General features: G+C 30.3%; 4 protein-coding genes across 4 annotated transcripts in view; 3 read left to right on the top strand and 1 right to left on the bottom strand.

The window, feature by feature from the left end:
- The first annotated feature begins 1,283 nt into the window (after positions 1–1,283).
- On the top strand, positions 1,284–2,583 carry LOC145751126 (uncharacterized). Its single transcript, XM_082567216.1, has 2 exons — positions 1,284–1,386; positions 1,736–2,583. The coding sequence occupies exons 1-2, from the start codon at positions 1,332–1,334 to the stop codon at positions 2,089–2,091; spliced, it is 411 nt and encodes a 136-aa protein (XP_082423342.1). The 5' UTR covers positions 1,284–1,331; the 3' UTR covers positions 2,092–2,583.
- Positions 2,584–3,646: 1,063 nt separating this feature from the next.
- LOC145750555 (uncharacterized) lies at positions 3,647–4,889 on the top strand. Its single transcript, XM_082566622.1, has 2 exons — positions 3,647–3,984; positions 4,445–4,889. The coding sequence occupies exons 1-2, from the start codon at positions 3,708–3,710 to the stop codon at positions 4,837–4,839; spliced, it is 672 nt and encodes a 223-aa protein (XP_082422748.1). The 5' UTR covers positions 3,647–3,707; the 3' UTR covers positions 4,840–4,889.
- A 1,478-nt stretch (positions 4,890–6,367) lies between these two features.
- Positions 6,368–8,705, top strand: LOC145750374 (uncharacterized). The gene is made up of 2 exons (XM_082566397.1): positions 6,368–7,350; positions 7,625–8,705. The coding sequence occupies exons 1-2, from the start codon at positions 6,954–6,956 to the stop codon at positions 8,086–8,088; spliced, it is 861 nt and encodes a 286-aa protein (XP_082422523.1). The 5' UTR covers positions 6,368–6,953; the 3' UTR covers positions 8,089–8,705.
- LOC145750372 (ATP-dependent chromatin remodeler CHD1-like) overlaps positions 8,691–17,679 on the bottom strand; it is a 25,935-nt gene continuing 16,946 nt past the window's right edge. Inside the window, exons 21-36 of the mRNA XM_082566395.1 lie at positions 17,390–17,611; positions 16,805–16,924; positions 16,486–16,644; positions 16,060–16,280; positions 15,528–15,660; positions 15,060–15,211; positions 14,355–14,508; positions 13,936–14,121; positions 13,595–13,744; positions 13,329–13,445; positions 12,422–12,509; positions 11,589–11,823; positions 11,366–11,477; positions 11,179–11,298; positions 10,946–11,079; positions 8,691–9,733 (exon numbers count right to left, since the gene is read on the bottom strand). Coding sequence (XP_082422521.1) covers positions 9,142–9,733; positions 10,946–11,079; positions 11,179–11,298; positions 11,366–11,477; positions 11,589–11,823; positions 12,422–12,509; positions 13,329–13,445; positions 13,595–13,744; positions 13,936–14,121; positions 14,355–14,508; positions 15,060–15,211; positions 15,528–15,660; positions 16,060–16,280; positions 16,486–16,644; positions 16,805–16,924; positions 17,390–17,611 — 2,895 coding nt within the window. The 3' untranslated portion in view covers positions 8,691–9,141. The remainder of the gene's footprint in view (positions 9,734–10,945; positions 11,080–11,178; positions 11,299–11,365; positions 11,478–11,588; positions 11,824–12,421; positions 12,510–13,328; positions 13,446–13,594; positions 13,745–13,935; positions 14,122–14,354; positions 14,509–15,059; positions 15,212–15,527; positions 15,661–16,059; positions 16,281–16,485; positions 16,645–16,804; positions 16,925–17,389; positions 17,612–17,679) is intronic.

Raw genomic sequence — 17,679 nt, 5'->3', positions numbered from 1 at the left:
TTTCCATATAAAGGTTAAAATTTAAATTGCTTATTAGACAATGTCCAATTGTCGATTAAATGCAATAATATAAAATAAACATTATCATTGGTTAAATGTCTTATAGGTTTATAGTATTGGTGGGTCCTCTATTCAGTAATATTTTTGAGTAATAAAAAAAATTAATATAGGTTAATGTCGATTTTAAATTTTTTTAAAGTATCAGTTTACAGAAGAATGAATATTTCAATACAACATTAACATGGTATTTTTCAGTATATAATTTTAGCAATTTTTGTACTTGTTTTATTTACCATTTTATTTATTTTTCCAAAATGTGTTTTTATTGAGTCCGTCTGTCACGTGACCACCTTGAATTTTAGCCAAGAACAATTAAGTTAAAATTACCACCGTGATTTTTGATTTTTCTAAATTAAATTACTGTGATTCTTCTAAATTACCACCGTGATTTTTTTAAAAATGAGCAAAAATAATAATTTTGTCGCTGATATTTTTTATTTATTCAACTTAGTTTTAAAAAATTATGAGCAAAAATAGGCTTTTCAGAATTTTATTATTTTGTACTAAGCAAAATTTGTGGAAAAAGATAAATACTATTTAACAATAAATTTTTAAGGTACAAAACCTCAAACGATAAAACTTAATGTACCTTTAACCTAAATCCTTCCCATAGGCTATGTAGGAATTAATGCTGAAAACATTTATGTAGCCATATTTGCGTATATTTCTCTTTAATTACAGTTGTATGTATAATCAGAGATGTTAAACTAGGCAAAGCTTTAATTATCAGAAAATTATCTACAGTAATTATTATTCAGGCCTTACGACAATAAAAGTGTTTAGATAACAATATCCGAAACTTTGTGAAAGAAGTTTCGGTTGGATGGTTACGCTTGGCATAATAACAAGTTTGGTACATTTTCTTATCTCCAGATAGCCAGCAGGTGTAACCGCACATATTTAAGTTTTGTTATTTCAGGCTAATTCAAAATCGTTTTGGTTTAAGCTTAACATTTTGTACAAAATAAAAACTTTCCGTATTAAGTTAGGTTTGTTTTGTTAGCACCTCTTTAATGTAGTGTTCTGCCGATATTTACTCACAGTCTTATAGATGAGTGCCTTGTTATTCAGACAGTCAGATGTTAGAATGTTATTACCCTGTTAATGTAAAACGAAGTCTTAGGGATAAGATTTCAATAAAGTAAATACATTTATATGTTAATACTCAGGTAAGTCAATATAACACTAAGTTACAACAACTTTTCCACTTCTTATTTCATTTTAGATTAATTTCTTGAAGGTTATGGTTTAAGGCTAAGTTAAGTTAAGAAATGGGCTGTTGTTGTACAAAAAATGTAGATGATGTAAATGACAACACAGAAAAAGGTAAACACTGTTAATTTAAACAATTTGTATATAAATATTATTGTAACCAGGAATTAAAGCCTTATATAGTTTGCTTAAAGCAATTTAAGTTTTCTGAGCAAGTTGAGAACTTAATTACATATCACGCCCGATCTCTGTTCAACGTAATAAAAAATATATATTTTAAATAGTTGTGGTAGCTGTACATTCGACGACAATTAAATGAAGTCATACTTCTAATTTTAAATCTTTTTGGACTATGTCGTTGACGAGAATACATTTTTAAAATTTTGCAACAAAATTTAGTTATGATTAAAATATACAAAACAGGATGCATTATTTTGATAAATAACAATAAACTCTTTTTTAGGAACCAAAAAGCGAAAATGTTGTTTATTTCCGATTTGTCAAAGAAAAAAGAAACATAAACCAGAGAAAAACAATCAAAAATCGCTTCCAGGTAGCAACGTCGTTCCTACGCACGACATTACAGCTTGTGCGCGCCCACCAGCGTCGGAGCAAAATCTCTACCCCGAAACAAGTACTGCCTTTTTTACGTTCACAAAACAAGACAACCCGCCGACGCAGTTTCAACGTGAGCAAGCTGTTAAGGAGGGGGTGGAATCACCCCTCAACTACATCATTCTTGATGACGAAGCACAGCAAAAAACAAACGCAGAAAAACGCGCGAGTTTAATGTTACCCGAGCAGGCTACAAAATTGTGACGTCATAAAAATTTAAATGGTATAAAGTTAACCGTTATAAACACATTATACTATATTACGTAACCCGATTCAAATTTTTTTTTCTAATTTTACAGTATTGAATACTTGTTTGACTTAAAGCTTATTTACACTGTTTTAATTATGTTTTTTTATCGTAGCAATTCTAAAAATATTATTTTTGTACTTGATTTTTCTTATTTAGTGGTTCGATCGTACACATTTAAAACTTTAAAAATATATTTTTAAAGACTACATTTGGCGGTGATAAAATCAAATTTTACCCTGACATAAAACCAATTAAAAAAATAAATATAATTACCCAATTAAAGTAACTTACAAAAAATAAATTTTAAATCTAACACCTAACATTTAGCTAACAAATAAGCTTTTGACAAGTAAATACAAAAATAAATATTTTTTTATATTACTATAAAGCGAACATTAAAATTTTATGTCATGTCATAAAATGGCAATAAAAAGTTGATCAGTTGACACTGTGCTTTTATCAAAGAGATTTTTTGCAGTTAAATTAAAAGCACCTTTAGATATTACAATGTTAATATAACAGTCATAAAATATGTTTGTAACGTATGCTTTCTACTTAAAATATTTGACTGAGTTAAGAATCTATAAAAAGCTGCGATATTTTAGTTACAGTAGAAGTTTTTTTTATGCTAGGGGTTATAAGTTACAATTTAGCTTTCAATGATTTTTTTTATATGTAGTAAACTCTTATCGTAAATATTAATGTATTTCTATTGCCGCTGGTCATAATTGTGAATTTTGCATTACTAACGCAGAAAAAATTGTTTGATACGCTCAACTTGCTTTAAAAGAATGCAACTTACACACAATTGTTAAGTAAAAAGGTTCAGCGACTTCGCAGGGTTAAGTACAAAAGTAGCAAGATTGCAAACCGTGTGTTCTCAATTAGGCTTTCCTAGTATTACGTTTACATACTTGAAAAATCGTTTTGATTAAAATACGCGGCTAAAAGGAAAAGAAGATTAATTGTAAATATATAATAATCAAATCACGAAAGTTTGAAATTTAAGATTCCAGAATAGATAAGCCTCTATAACTATAATAACCCAAAATATATACGACGTTACATTATATTTTAGTTTTTATAAAACCTAAACATGCAATGATGCGACAGAAATATTACGATTCGAGTTAAAAATAAAAAGGTCTATGACGTTTCTATGGCTTAAGTTGTTACTTGTTACGCAACGACTTAATGCCCAGACAACTTGTTTAGGTAATTTGATTCACTGTTTAGGCAAGTTGGTAAAAAGCGTTTAAAAAGTGTTCTGAATCATTGCATATTAACCTGTTTATTCAGTACAAAAAAAGATCAAGTACGATGAATATGTATTATTTTTTGGCTATAAAAATAGGTGTATTATCAAGTTTGTTTGATGGTAGTTTAAAATTAACCAACGGAAATTTTTCAGGGATTTTTGTTAAATTAATATTTAGGGACTGTTTGTTTTTTGAAAATAGTTTGCAATTTTTTATGAACACTATTGTCTAAAATTTTTTGTGTTTACCTTTTTAAAAAATTGCAAATTTGAAAACTGACAGCAACAAAAGTTAAAGCATTTAAAGTTTAAATGGATATTTTAGCTGGTACTGTAAGCAATTTAACAGAGAGCAGTGTTTCCACGGATCGTAGAACACGTCCATCACGTGACCGCAACAACGATGACGTCGACGCCAGTCAATCAATTTGGAAAAAAATTAGAAAAACATGCAAAAATAAAAAATTTATGGGATGTTGTCTTTTTGGTATAATATTATCAGCTGTTGGCAGTGCTTGCTTGATTCTTTACTTCTCGTCGTTAGATTTCACTATGTTGCTTGTGCCCGCTTTAGTGCTAGTAATTATAGGTAAGTAACACATAAACAAATTGGTAAAACCTTACAATTTTTTTAGTTGCGATTATCATTTCTGTATTTCTATTTTAAAATTTACCGGATGCGTGGTTAAAAAAACATTCGTTTACAATGGAAAGTCGTTTGTTCGATCCCCAATGCCCCCATGTCTTAGAGCCCTTAGATGAAGCGCTTAAAGCGTTACAAATTAACGCCAAGCCAAAAATATATTTTGCAGGTTAATTACTGGACAATCAAAACTAAAAAAGTCAAATTAATTTGTGGTCGGGGTAACTAAAGTTACCCTAAAAAAAATGTGTAACAAAAGTGTGAAAATGGTTTTCGCAAATCAAGGATAAAGATATAAAAATACTGTTTTATTTTGCTTGTTCAGTACATTAAACAGGCTTATGCTAATTTCATACAATTTTGTTTTTTTAATGTTCGTGAAAACCACAATATAGAATGTGTTTAGGGGTTTCTGTAACCATTGTAGGAGAGTGGTATTGCAAAGATAGATTACACAATCTTCATCTTGAAGAGATGGGACCATCTGTGACCGCAAGACGCCGTGAATTAAGTAACCGGCAGATTCGTCGACTCGCAGGAGTAATTTACAGAATTTCGGATAACCCAAACTTGTTGCAAACAACAGAAAACCCCCCTAACTATTATGAAGTTTATCCTCATTCAAGCGAATTAGCGCCCTCTGTTGTTGAAATTGAGGGAAATTATGCTCCGCTAGAAAATCAAACTGTCGATGAACCGTTACCAAGTTATGTTAGCGTTGTGACAGTTTCAGGTAGCCTACCCCCTGAACACATGCTTCCAAAATACTCAAAATATTTAAAAGAAGAGGAAAAAATTTAGAGTTTGTAGTATTGTATTTTTTTTTGAAATAAATGTTTTATTTTATATTTTATTAAAAGTTCTTTAATTGTAAATTAACTTATTCATGTTTACAAATTTGGAAAAATTAGTAATTCAGATATGACAAGGCGTATTTTTAATAAACAAAAATGACTCCCGCTCGACCGCAAAAGTCAACCGCCTAAGTGCTTACCCTATCGCATAAAAAAATGAGCTCGCAAAGCTATATTGGTTAATTTAGTAAATAGAGAAAAATAAATGATTCACGATTTCAGTAACCTTAAGTAGGTGTGTATGTTATTTGTCACTTCATTGTATAACTAACCTTTAGCGATAAAGTTACTTCACTTGTTGAGATTTGTTAATTACATGAACAGTTTAGGTTTAGTAATAAGCACTAGAAAAATTTTATATATTAGTAACCTTGAGCTGTTGAGAGACTTAGTAATATGTTAGGTTTATGACTTTTAACTCAAAGGTCAAATGCGTATATATATATTTTAGGGTGACGTATTTATGATATTTAATCAGATGACACCCATAAAGAAAGTACCAGTTTTTTGTTTAAATAAGCCCCGATATTTAATATCATATAAGAAGGGGCCCTTTATTAAAAATACAAATAAAATACGTGATGTTAAAAGAAAATAAAGTTGTTGCACGTATAGAATAGAAGTCATTTATTTAAAATCGTTCAGAAAGCATTTTCATTTTAAAGCCATATTAAAAGCTAATAGTTAGTTTAATGTTTACCCGTGAATCAATAAAACAAACTTACGGTAAAAAGGTGAAATTAAAAAAATTTTTTTTTAGCAATTCTTATGTGTTAGAATTCCTTACTATAGAATGTTATAGATAGTCAAAATTTAAAAATCAATAAAGGCGTGAATATAATTAAGATAATATACTTCCATAAATAAATTTTCTGTTTAATTTATGTCAAACGCAATAAGGTATGCGCAAGTCTTAATTAAAATCTCTATTTCGTAACAATAGCAAGCTGTTTGGGTCGAACTCTTTAGTTCGATATCTTTCCCCATAGGACAAAAATCTTGTTAAGCAAAACGTAACATAAGGTATTTGGTCTAAAAGAAAAAATCTTAACCTTATTCAATTCCGTAGTTCGCTTTAACATGAATTGACTTTAAAAGGTGCGTGTATATTTAAGAGTTTATAGAAATAAAGGCGGTTGTAAAAACTCCATTAGTTAACCAGTCTGTCAATAAGTTTAAATTTAAAATTACACAAAATTTCATGTTTTAAGAAATATGAGGCTTGGGCTAAATGATTCATGCTTTAAGAATTTTCTAGTTTTGTTAAAGTCAAAAAACAACAAAGCAGCAAACACTTGTTAAAAATATTTAACCGGTTTAGCAGAGTAAATTTAAGATTCGGTGAATAAAGATGTTACAGCCATTGTACGAATTTATAGTCGATCATTATTAGGTTTTCGCTTCAGTAAATTTGGATTAGCACCAATAAAAGCTAGTGTGTTATGTTATATTGGTATAGCGTTACTATTATAAAAAAAACAACATTTTATTAGGTCAGTGTAAAGGGTATACGGTGTCTATTTGTATTGTGTTAATTTCTTAAAAGTTACTTATGCTAGTTATGTATCCAATTGTATTAACACTATGAAAACGAGATTAAAACTGTTTTTTTAGGATAGTTTGGGTTGCCTGTAAAATGAATAATTTAGACTTATGTTTGTATTACAGGTTATTTGAACCTCGTTGTGTTTACTATTTTGAATAATTGATTGCCAATACAGAAGTCAAACACATGGGCCCAAAAGTATAGTACGATTTGTGGAACCTAAACAAATAGAAAGCCAGGCTGTTTATTGTCGTAAAGCTATACCATCACCAGACCAACAACCATTGAATTGCTGTTTTAATTTGGGTCATTTCCTAAACTGGAGCTGTCGCTAATAGCCACATGGACAACGACTTCTCTTCATTCCAAGCTTTTTAAAATAAAACCAGCAACTATTTTCTCAGCGGGTAAGCGAAGATAAATAACAATCGGCGCAGTGACCAAAACAACAAAACTAGTCAAGCGAAGTACAATTGTCTTAAAATTAAAAGTCAGTAAGTGGCTTTTAAGCCAAAATGGTGTCAGACTCGAACAATATGAACAACAACAACCGGTGTACGTTAACATCTGACGATTTAGAAATTAGGATTTCGACTTATAACGCTCCGGTAGGCGTAAATGTTACTGAACGAAATGCACAGGTAGAAGTAAATGACATTCCTAATTCTAGCAGTAATGAAATCGCGACACCAAATAGGCCTCGACAGCAAGGCGGTATTAGTGTGGAAATATCTCAAAACAATGGAATACCTCGAAAATTGGCAAACGGGTGCTGTACATTCGGTGTTCTTAGTATTGCATCTGGAGCTGGACTTATTCTCATATACTTGCTTATCGAATACACAGATGCATTCGGGGAAATTACAAATCTTCAAGTTATATCAGTGCCCGGTTTTACGCTACTTTTTTTAGGTAAATTAAAAGTTTCCCTTTTTTACATTTTTAAGGTGATCGATTTGTTTATGGTTTAAATATAATTACAAACTTTACTTATAGTTCAAATTATTACAAGTAATTTAATGTGACATGCCACATTCACTGCAAATAATTAGTGGCCGGAAGGCTAACATATTATCGTACTTAACGTAATCGTCGATAAATTAAAAACAAGGTCAATCAGTTGTCATAAAACATCGATTATTTATTAATCTACGCATTGATCTTAATCCATGTTAATATGATTTAGGTATTGCTGGATCAGTGCTTGGTATATTTTTTTGCTGGATTTACCCGAGAAGTCGATGGTCCAACGCATCACGCAACCACACAAGTGAACGGGACATTTCTGAAGCTGGATTTGAACTACCGGGCTCAAGTGGTGGTTATTGCAACCCAGGCTTGATTATGGATGCACCGCCACCTTACAGCGCCATTACAAGTAATTCAGTACAAAATAATTCTCGCCACATGGTGTCGCACGCGAGCCACGTCGTAACGCTCCACCGCTTGAATATTAAACGGCGAAGCACAAAACCACCATCATACAGAGACGCAGTTGTCAGCAAAAATGACGAAGATAGCAACAAAAATTTAAACAGTCAGGCCACGTTACCAACAGCAACACCCGTTCCCACACCTCCACCTTATCCGGGGAGGAGGCGCGCCCCGCTTCCACCTGCACAATCCTCTAGTGCAGTTACAGACATTTAAGTGTATATAGGACACTGTGTTAATAAAAATATTGCAATTTGCTTTAACTATCTAGTTGTTACTATATTGTCCGCCCAACACGTGTATGTTTTTACCATAACCTGATTTAATTTTATATCTTTATCAAGGTGTCAATCTTAAAGTATCTATATAAACACAAGTAGTTTAACTGATTCAACCGGACATTTACATTATTTTTCTGATTTTGAAGATCAAAATGGGCGGTCGCATGAATGTTGATTATTAAAATTATTTCTCAATTTTCATTCATGTTACAATGTGTTCTATGACGTAATAATGTTAAGATAACAAAATTTTTTATTTTAAACGTATCTCTTTTTAAAAACGCATCACAAAAACAGTTTGCGCATAAAAATGTCTTATTATTAGTAAAATGGAATTCCGTTTAAATTTGTAGTTTTCTATGTAGTAATTTTCGAAATTAAAAATAATCAGGTTTTTTTCTATACCTGCAATGCACTTTTAAAAATTCATGATCTCTTAATTTTACTTCCAGTCACGTGTTAACATACTTGTGTTAATACATATACTTTGGATTACTGTTGCGAATTCTTTTTTTTTTAAGGCACAAAGTAATAAAAGAGGGCAATGTTGTATTTATTTTTCTTAAATTAAAGAAAAAACAATGTTTAAAGAAATAAACCTAAAAGCCTTTTGTCAAACGAAAGCGACGCAAAAGGCATCTTATGTAGAAAAAAGCAGCACGTGATTTGGCAAAACTAAAACGATTGCTATCACAAAATCTTCCTTTTAAACAAAACAGACAAGTACAGTATAATTTAAAAAAATTTAGTCCCATAATATTGTGAATTATTAATTTCAAAATAAGGCCTTCACTACATACAAAATCCCACTTTACATATGTAATGATTGTTGTTTCCTTTGGAAAAATGAAATTATTTCATAATTAAATAACTTACTTGTTGATCCTTTATAACTGATTTAACTTTAACAGTGTTTCTTATTGTGATCTTGCTTAAGATAGATAGTAATACAAGATTTGCTCTTGAAATGTAAAAAAATAAATTTCGGTCAAGTTTTTTCTGTCCTTCGCAAAGACTCGCCCATGTTATCAGATGGGGGACTGTATGTGGCGGGAGATCCTCTAACAGGAGAGTCTTGGTAATAGTGCCGAGGTCTACCCTCATAGGAGTAATGGTCAGTTGGTGGGTATCTTCTACGATGATGACTCATTCTGTAATCACCTGGAGGTGATCTACCTGGGGGGCTTCGTGAAGGTGGGTGAAAAGGGTAGCCCCTAGGATGTCTTCCATCTCGATCAATATTTCCAGGAAAATCAGTATGGGGTGGTGAATGGTGGCCCCATCTTCCCCCGTAATGATCCGGGGGCCTATGTCTTTGTGGAGACATTCTGTAGTCCCTCGAGTGTCTATCGTAATCTATTTCTCTAGGATACATGCGCTCCGAAGGACTTCGTCCCCGTGGGGGGTTTCTTGGATCATCAAAGTTTGACCTTCGAGGTCGATATTCATTGGGGGATCTACCCCCTCTTCTCCACATATCACCCCATTCATCAAGTTTGTTGTTATGCATGTAACGCGGGTTATCATCGAAATGTCGGGAGGGTGAAGCAATTCGGGGCCGATGACCTTGGGTTGGATTTCTAAAGAAAAGTATTCAATTATTTATTATTTACATAAAAAATCTATTTTAAAAAGTTTTACAATAAAAGGATGTTTAGATTTTATTAATCCCAAAAGTATATATAATTATGGTGGTGCTGTCTGAAGACGAGTCCAAAAATTATATCGAATGCTTTTAATTAATGGTATTTTGTTAAGGCATTATTTATTTGGTAACTTAAATACTTACCCTTTTAGATGACTTTTTATCTTGCTTATATGATGAATGATTTTTTTAAATTACATTTATTTTTTAACTACAGTTTTAATATTTGGAATTTTTTAGTAAATATAACCTGTTTTATATTTACCTATTTTCCCAAAACATTCTTTTCTTAAAATAAATTATCTGACTATTGAATAATTTAATGAATAAACATGATCGCAAACAAATAAAAGAAAAAACACTGTTAGCAATAATTAATCACATATAAGGGTCTTTACTCCACCAAATACATGATCGTCCTGGTATTTTGGGCGACCACTTTTTTAATAAAGGTCCTTTGTGGTTATAAAAGTTTCGGTCAAAACACTCTGAGAATTCATTGTTAAATCTAGGTCCCTGAACTCTTGGCCCCATGCGTTGAAACATATAATTCTGCTCTTGGCAATATCTTTGATATCTATCTCTTTGCATTTCAGGCCGATAGTTCTTAGAATAGGAATTGTAAGGCCTGTCACCTGCAGGACCATAATGCTGCAAATTGACCTTACTAGGTAAAACTATTTCTTCTCTGTTATATTTATATCTGTGTTGAAAATTGGGTCTTTTGTTTTGATAATCTCCCTGCCCCAATTCTTTATTATTGATAAATCGCTGCTCAGTTTTATTTATTCTTGAACTGATATGATACAAATCTAAGTTAGAACTCTGCCCCACTATTACTTTCTCACTGTGGATTGTTTTATGAAATCTGTATATATATATATACAAATATTAAACAAAAAAAACAAATTAACTTCAGTTCTAAGGTATCACAATATTTGACCCAAGTGATTTAAGCTTTAAAAATAAATACAAGACATTTAATAGATATATAATAAGACATATATGAGCTGGCAAAAAAAATATAGCCTTACCAAAAAAAAATTACATTTTAATTTAATAAGGTTATAAATAATTTTCTAGATGTCTTAAATTAAAAAATCCTTAAAAAACTATTTCTCACATTTAAAAAAAAATTAAGATTAACCTTTCGCTGTGTTTGGAGTCAGTGGGATTTTGTTGTTCACTTCGACGATTTCTATCCTTATTTTTAGGGGACAAACTGGTTTGCATATTAGCTTTTTTGTTTTCATTAGGTGAGTTAGAACGTCTGCCACTTGACTAAATTTAAATAGAAAAATAGAAAATGCTTTATAAGTTATACAAACTTTTCACCTACAATGCTAATAAAAAGTAGGTCGAAAATTTTTTGTGCTGTACCTTGTGTTGTATTTTTCTAGATTTTTTAACGTCTTTGTTTTTTTCAGTGGGGGATTTTACAGTGGAAATTTCTTTCTTTACATTTTCTGTTGTGTTAGTGCTAGGTTTGTTGCCATGTTTCTAAAAATCACAGTCAATTTAAAATATATTCGTAGTGGTTAAAATCTTTAATAAAAGATATTCTTACCTCCTGTTTTTCCTTTCTTTCATGATCTCTCTTTTTATTAGCAAGCTTATAAAGTTTGTGTAACTTTTCTGCATTATGTTCAGTAAATTTGGAGACAAAAATCCACAAATTTCTAAAAAAAAGAAATACAATATATTGTAAACATTGAAAGGCCAAATTTATTTAAAAAACAACTTGACAAATAAAGTTTTTTAAAACAAAACCAACCAGTTAAAAAACTTACTTTCTTAAAACTTTAATTGCTTCAGGGTCATGAAGTTCTCTTAAGCAAGAAATAACACGATCTCCTATCTGTAACAAACATTTTCGCGTATGGTCATTTTTTACTTGTTCTTGGTTGCCCTCTGATGCTGCCGGTGGCCGATCAAGTTGTTTGAGAGCTCGCTTAACGGGACGAAGTCTTTCCTTGCATTCTCGAAATGTTTCTGGGTCAAGTTCACCAGAAAACTCATCATTTTCTTAAATTTAAACTTTGTTTATAAAAATACACAGTTTTTTGTATAGGCATATATATATCTTTATACTTGATATGAAAAGGTCAAATGCGCTACCTAAACACAGAGTAACAACAGTTACCTAAACCAATCCTCGAGTTGCCTGTGGCAGTTTGGGATATTATAAATTATAATTTCTCAATAATTAAGCTGCTTATTAGGTGATGTCTTAGCAGGAGTTTATACCTTTTATAGTGCTCTACTCAAGGGAACTACAGCATGAGATCACTGGGAATTGAAACCAGAACCCCATGTAGTGTAAAAGTGTTCTGGCCATTATATAATTATTTTTGATGCCAAAAGCTTAATGCTAAATATATCCTGAACATAGAGTAATGGTAGTTGTTACAAGTCCCAATTTGACTGTGGCAGTTTAAGGAATTATTGATTTACAATTGCATAATAATAAATTTGCTTATTGTTTCTTTGGGTATAGCGCCAAGCAAGGGTGTTTGAAAAAAAATATACTCCACATAATTGTATTTAATAATTAAGTTGTTACAGAAAATTTAAGGAGGAATTAAAAACTTTAATCTGAAAAATGGCAAAACTAAAAACTTACCAACAGATGCGGGTTCAGACTCCATTGTAATATGAACTGGACCCATTTGAGTTTTACTGCTTGCTGGCTTAGTTGGGTGGCTGGAATCCTTAACAACAAATAACCAAGGATATTTAACAATATATACTATATAAACCAAAAATTGAATGATTAATAGGCTTTTTTAAGTTTTTTTTATTAAGTTTAATCTTGATGTGGAAATAAGACTAAAAAATTTGTTAAATCTTTGTTACCCCAACCTGGTCTTAAAGGGATTATGTCGTCGCAGGGTTTATTTTTTAATTAAATTGGAATCTTTCCAAATTGCGAAAGGATACCATTATTTTTAAAATTGGTCAAGTAGTATTTGAGATATCGAGATTGAAAATAGGAATAATCTCTTTGTGTTTGTGAGCCAATATCAACCGTTTCTGACCGGTAAACTTTCAAAATTAACAACATAAACTTAATTTGTTAGAATTTTTGTAAATACAGCGTATCTAATTAAAAATGCTTTAAAAGTAATAACTGTCTTGTATAATATGGCTAAATTTTGCTTTTTATGCTAAGATTGTTTTCTTTAAAATAAATTAAATAAAAGTTCAACAAACGGCTTAGAAAGGGAAAGATAAGAGTATTTTCCTATGTCTGCCAGCACATAAACTTACGACGATGCCCTCGTGCATCATGTGACTGGCGAGCGTAGGAATATTCCCTATTTAGAATATTTTAAATTCAAATCTCGATATCTCAAAAACTATTTAAACAAATTTTAAAAATAATGGCATCTCGTGCAAGATGATAAATTTCCAACATAATAAAAAATAAACCCTGATGCCACATAATCCCTTTAAGCTAAATTTAATCAGCAGTAAATAACTTTGAAATTTAGATTTTTATAAATTTAAGGTTTATTTTAAAGATTTACCTTGCTGTGTTTCTTTCTTCTTTTTTCAGTTGAAGCTGGGGTTGTTACTTCAGATTCATCTTGTTTAATAGAAATTTCATTTTCTGTTGCCTTTCTTTTTCGCCTTTTTCTTTTTTTCTACAGAAATAGTTTAATTTATTGATTTAAAATCGACACTGGCAAAAAAAAATAAAACTACATATGGTACAAAGCATTAAACAAAACCTAAAAAAATTATATAAAAATACAAATAATATCTTAAAACAACAATTAAAAAAAGCTTTTACTTCTGACTGTTCATCTTCTAAATTATTACTTCCATTACCAACTTTTAGTCCCTCATTTGTTACCAAGGAAACGCTGGTGACCTCATTTTCGTTATCACTATCACCAGGTTCTATTCGAGATTTTGACTTAATTTTACGATTTCCACGTTTCTGTTTATAAAATAAAAAATGTGATAATTATTTTTAAAGTTTACATAATCAGACAAAAAAAATAAAAATAAATAAATAACTACACTACAGATATACTGCAAACTAACAACTAAAAATAGATATAAAAAAATGATATATCCTAAATGGATTACATAAAAACTTTGGAAATTTTACAAAAGTATTTAAAAAACCTTTGTTTCAGTGTTTGGAGCTCCCGATTTATTTTCCTTTGATTTTCGTGGTTTGTTGTTGTTAATAGTTGATTGTGGAACACCAGGGTGGTTTTGTTCCTGTGCTTTCTTTAATAATTTAATCAAATATTCTGACCTACTTTGTAGTTGTTTAGCTTGTGGTTTTTCACCATTAGGCCTCAATATCTTGAAAAAATATATATTTATAAATTGGTTAACACCCTCTATAAAATTCATATACTTAAAAAACACCACAAATCAAATCAGCTTAACAGTTTTTGCTTAGTACAACAATATAACAGGTACATATGTAAAGCTGAGTTAAGATTATAAATTGGTTTATGTTTTGAAAAAAAAAATAAAAAAGAATTTTTTCATTGAAAAATTTATTTAGAAAAAAATAAATAAGTTTAAATTACCTTTTGGTCGAGTTTTAGAGCAGGATCAACTTGAATCTGCTCCCAGCTTCCCATCCCGTATTCATAGATTCCAACTAGAAGGCGAGAATCATCTTCAACACTCCAGTCACATCCCCAAGTGTACATCGGTCTTACTGGGATACTTAATCGGAAACTAAGAAAAAAAAAAAAATCGGAAACTAAGAAAAAAAAAATTTTTTTAGTATAAAAAAAATTGAGATTTAGAACTTAAACAATATATACCTAAAAAATTTTAAACAATTATTTAGTTACCAGTAAGTGATCTAATTCCTTTACTGCTAAATTTAATCTTATAGGTTTTTTATGCAAAATATAATGTTTCTTTTATTTTATATATCTTTACTATTAATGAGAAAAGGTTGATTTTATAACTTAAACATATTGTAACATTTGTGTTTCCAGCTTAATTTTGGGTTGCCTTTGGCAGTTTTGAAGATTACCCGATACATAACCAACAAATTGTAGTTTTTTGAGCTTGGCAAGACTTTGTACTGTTTATATTGCCGTACTCAAGGATACTATGACATGGAAGCAGTAGGAAGCAAACCAATAACCCTGTGTTGTGAAGACAACCGTTCTTAGCACCATAATGCCTTTTATTGTTGCAATTTGAACCCTTTTTTACAAGATAACAACAAAATAACCCAAAATTTTACAATAAAAATCTCACAATTTAAATCTTACTTTTTTCTTTCATTCCACTGTTTGGGTATAACATCAACAAGGGGTTGAAGATCAGCAATACAACTAAGTGTTGTTTTAACTGAAACACTGACTCCAGCTAATCTAAACGAAGGTCCTCTACCTCTTGATTGTTTTGTTTCTTCTTTATTTTCCTAATAATAAAACTAGATTTTTTAAAAGGCCAGGTATATGTATTTAAACTAAATATTACTTGGAGTTAGATTTTTGGCCATGCTATAGTGCCAGAAGTGTTTAAAAATTAATTAATAAGATTCGGTTCATACATTTAACAAAAGAATAAATTATTGTAATGTAAATATATTTAAAAAAATCATAAAAGTATTTAAAAAATTTGGCAAGAAACATAAAGTTAAAAAGCTTTTTTTAAAGAGAACCCAATTTTTGTAGACTATAAAATTTATTTTTTACTACATAATTTGAAATAATTTAAGTTCTAAATAAAAATACTTGAGTATTATCTTGTGATAATTTGATGTCATTTCCAACTTGTTGTAATTTATCGTGAAGTTTTTGTCCAAGTCTTTGTAGATCGGCTTCTGATTGTTCACTAAGCTCTGCATCACGTGCAATAGCATCCAATCTAAAATTATTTAAAAAAAATTAAAGTTGCGAGGCTGATTTGCATATTTGAAATTTGTTCCTAATATAAAAAATCTACAGCTCAATCATCAAGTATTTTTTAGAAGAAAATTTTGGCAGTTGTTTAAATTTAGTTTTTTTGAGAGAATTTTACTGTTAGCTCAAATTTATTTATAGAGTGTAAACAAGCAAACATGAACGACACCTTTTTTTCCAAAATGACGCTATAGATAGATCTCAAGGTAAAAAAGTCTATGTAAACAGGCTAATTGGATGTCGAACATGGAAATATTGATATGAACCCAGTTTATGCCATATTAATTTAATTAGGGATAAAATTAATAGTGGGAATTCCTTTGAACCATTCGATTTAAGTTTTTAGCCAATTTAATATACAAACCTGCTTAAAGGATCTCCAAATTTTCTAAAACTTCTCACAAACTTTCGTGCTTCTGCCGTACTGAATCCTTTAATGTAATTCTCCTCATCTCTGTTTCCAGACCTTGCAGGTCTTCCTCTCCGCTTGGGAGCTCCCTCTCCTTCTTCTCCTCCTTCCTCATCATCTTCTGAAGATCCGGAATCAGAGATGTTGTTGTTGTCACTCTCGCTTCCAGCATTGATCTAGGATAAAATTTTTGCAAAATTTAAAATTTTTTTTTTTAAAGTAAAAATCAGTTGTCAAAAAAATATATTTTGAAGTATATTTTATTTACTTAAAAATATAGGTAAAATCTGGCTATAATTTACCAGCTATTGTTGATTTAATAGTTTACAAATACATTTTGTTGGAATTATTCATTATGGAAAAAATATTTAATTTATAAACCTTGATTTTTTTTCTAGCTCTTCTCGGAAGATACAGTTCAGCTTCCTGCTTCTTTAATTTTTCCTCCTCAAACTTTTTTCTATCTTTCTCAGGAATAATCTGATCCCAATCTTTTCCCATCTCCGTTGCTTCCTCTTCATCCAAATTGAAAGTAGCAACCTTTCGCAAATAAAAATTTTAACAATAACTAAAAAAAAATTTGTTAAGAAAAAGATGTTTTATTATTGTACTGTTAAAGCATTAACATAATAGCAGTATGTATAGTACAAAAATCTAAATTTATAATAATAATTAAAACATTTTTGAATTTAATAAAAACCTTAAAAGCAGATAAAAGTTCGTTTCCAGCACTTGAGTCAACTTGCTCAGCTCTGGTTTCAGCTCGTTGAAGAATTTCATCAATGTCACATTCCATATCTTTTTCATCATCATCATTTTCCTGCAAGATCACAAAAATTCTTTTAACTAAGGGTGACAATAAGATAGGACATTTTTTTAATTTGAATTTTCTTGTTTTATTTAATAGTAATTTAATAAATTGTTTATTTTTATAAAAAAAATAAATAAAATTTATACACCAAAAAAAAATTAGACCGTAAGCATAAAGTCCTGTTTGCACAACAGATTTCTAGTTGCTTTGCGCTACACTACTTTATGTAACTTCGTAAGTTCTTGTTGAGATTTTATTTTCAATACTTAAAACGAACTAATAAAACCGCTTACAAAATCTTGCGCTAATTTTGCTTCAGCCACAAAATTATACAAAATCTTACACAACTTTCCCATAATTTTGTATGTGTTAACCACTTTGTTAATTTGTAATGGTTACATAACTTTATATTTTAAGTGAATGGGCCATAAAATCAAAAAAAGGATTTTATTACATCATAAAAACAAAACAAACCTGAAATAATTCTTCAGTTCCAAACTTTAAAATTTTCTCAAGTTCATCTTTATGGAAAGGATTGTTGGCAGTGGAACTTGGATTTGATTTTTTAAACAAAACAGTTTTTCCGGAGGTGTCCATTCTCTGTATAATAAGATGATCCAGAACCATCTTCTTCTTGGCACGTTCAATAATATCTTCTTCCACACTACCAGCACAAACTAATCGATAAATGTTGACCTAAAAAACACAACAATTAGTTAAAACAGCAGAAATAATAATAATAATTTAATGGTACTAGAATTATT

Source organism: Corella eumyota, chromosome 4 (assembly GCF_963082875.1).
Source record: "Corella eumyota chromosome 4, kaCorEumy4.1, whole genome shotgun sequence".
NCBI classification, from domain to species: Eukaryota; Metazoa; Chordata; class Ascidiacea; order Phlebobranchia; family Corellidae; genus Corella; species Corella eumyota.
This window is presented reverse-complemented; position numbering and strand designations above follow the sequence as displayed.